The sequence below is a fragment of the Penaeus chinensis genome, chromosome 32 (assembly GCF_019202785.1).
Source record: "Penaeus chinensis breed Huanghai No. 1 chromosome 32, ASM1920278v2, whole genome shotgun sequence".
NCBI classification, from domain to species: domain Eukaryota; kingdom Metazoa; phylum Arthropoda; class Malacostraca; order Decapoda; family Penaeidae; genus Penaeus; species Penaeus chinensis.
Window position 1 is genome coordinate 18,450,344 of NC_061850.1, and position 1,698 is coordinate 18,452,041.

Sequence of the window (1,698 nt, forward strand, 5' to 3'; positions counted from 1 at the left end):
TACAGTAACAGTAACAACTGCTGCTAAAATATCACTTTTATTGCTACTGCTACTACTAATGAAATAAGAATATGATGACGATGACGACAATGTTATTAATGATAATCAGGATAATGATGATAATAATGATATAATAATGATGATAATAATATGATAGAGATATGATCGTTATCATTATTATCATTATTATTAATATTATCATTATTATAATAAAGATAATAATGTTACTGATAATAATGATAATAAAAAAGTAATAATGATGATTGTAAATAGTAATAATGAGGATGATAATATAATAACAAAAATAATACTAGTAATGATAATATAATAGTAAAGATAATGATAATGGTAACAATAATAACAATGACAATTATAACCACGACGACGATGATGATGATGATAAAGATAATGATAATAATAATAATAATAATAATAATAATAATAATAATAACAATAATAATAATAATAATATTGTATAAAAGTAAAAATTAAGAATATCATCAATATTATCATTGATATGTTTGTAAGCATAATGACAATGTCAGTAACAAAAACTGTAAGAACATAAAAATCCCTATTTGAAGACACAAAACCGAAAGGGAAAGAAAAGAAAATCATATTTTAGCACAAACCAACGAAGGAAAGAAAATAATCACAAAAATTAAAAAAGAAAATAATCAAAAAAAATCCCAGCCTTGACACTCGCGTTTTCTTTAATCTAATTTCCCGTTTTCTGTCTGTCAGAGCACACTCTTCCTTCCTTCCTTCTGTTCTCTCTTATGATCCTCCCAAATCTCCGCACCAATAGAAAGTCAGCCACGCCTCCTTTGCGCGAAGCTCCTCCTACTTTCCCCTCCCACGGCGTTAGACTCCTCCCCTTGGTATGTAGCGGTGTAGCGGGGTAGCGGGGTAGCGTTTTAACGGGTGTAGCGGTGACGTTTTGCTTTCGAGAAGCTATATAAAGGACGTCTCGAGAGTTGCAAGGCTCAGTAAACCTCCGGACAACAGTCAGAGTGCAACTGAGAAAGGTTCAGGTACAGGTTAATTACAGGTCGGTGTTCTTTTGATTGCTTGGGGCTTAAGTGGGTTTGTAAGGCGTTTGATAAGTGTTGGATGATTAACTTTAAATACACGTGGCTGAGATTATATATGATTCGGATTCATGATCAGGTGATCAGCTTTAGTACTATCTCTCTCTCTCTCTCTCATGCTGGTAAAGCAATAACTTATCAAGATAATGAGAAAGCGGGATAAAATGATAATGATAAGAATTGTTAATAGAATTGAGTAGAATTAACAAAATGACGATAACAATACTAATGATGTTGATGATAACAGCAGTTCTAATAATGACATTATACTGTATTCCTTCATTATACTGTTAAAAATGAGGGCATTAATAGCGCTGATGAATATAATGTTGACAATCCGCGCCAACCAACCGATCCCTTTTCCCCGCAGCGGCATGGCGGTCTTCCAGCTGCTCGCGCTCGCGGGTTTCCTGGCCTCTGCCCGGGGCTCGGGCTACGGGGGAGGGGGGTTTCCGCCCCCCATGGCTTCCTACGGCGCCCCCGTGGCCCCCGTGGTGCCCCAGCCCCAGGCGTACCCCATCTACGACTACGACTATGACTACGACTACTACGACGACAGTTTCGGCGGGTTCTTCAAGGGCCTGTCAAAGGGCATGTCGTCGCTCAT

The 1,698-nt window shown here is 37.0% G+C and overlaps 1 protein-coding gene across 1 annotated transcript in view; it reads left to right on the forward strand.

Annotated features, from left to right (window-relative positions):
- Nucleotides 1-953: 953 nt before the first annotated feature.
- Nucleotides 954-1,698, forward strand: part of LOC125042688 — a 4,662-nt gene continuing 3,917 nt past the window's right edge. The window contains exons 1-2 of the mRNA XM_047638498.1: nt 954-1,051; nt 1,462-1,698. The exon at nt 1,462-1,698 is cut by the window's right edge and continues 193 nt beyond it. Of these exons, the coding sequence (XP_047494454.1) occupies nt 1,466-1,698 (233 nt within the window). The 5' untranslated portion in view covers nt 954-1,051; nt 1,462-1,465. The remainder of the gene's footprint in view (nt 1,052-1,461) is intronic.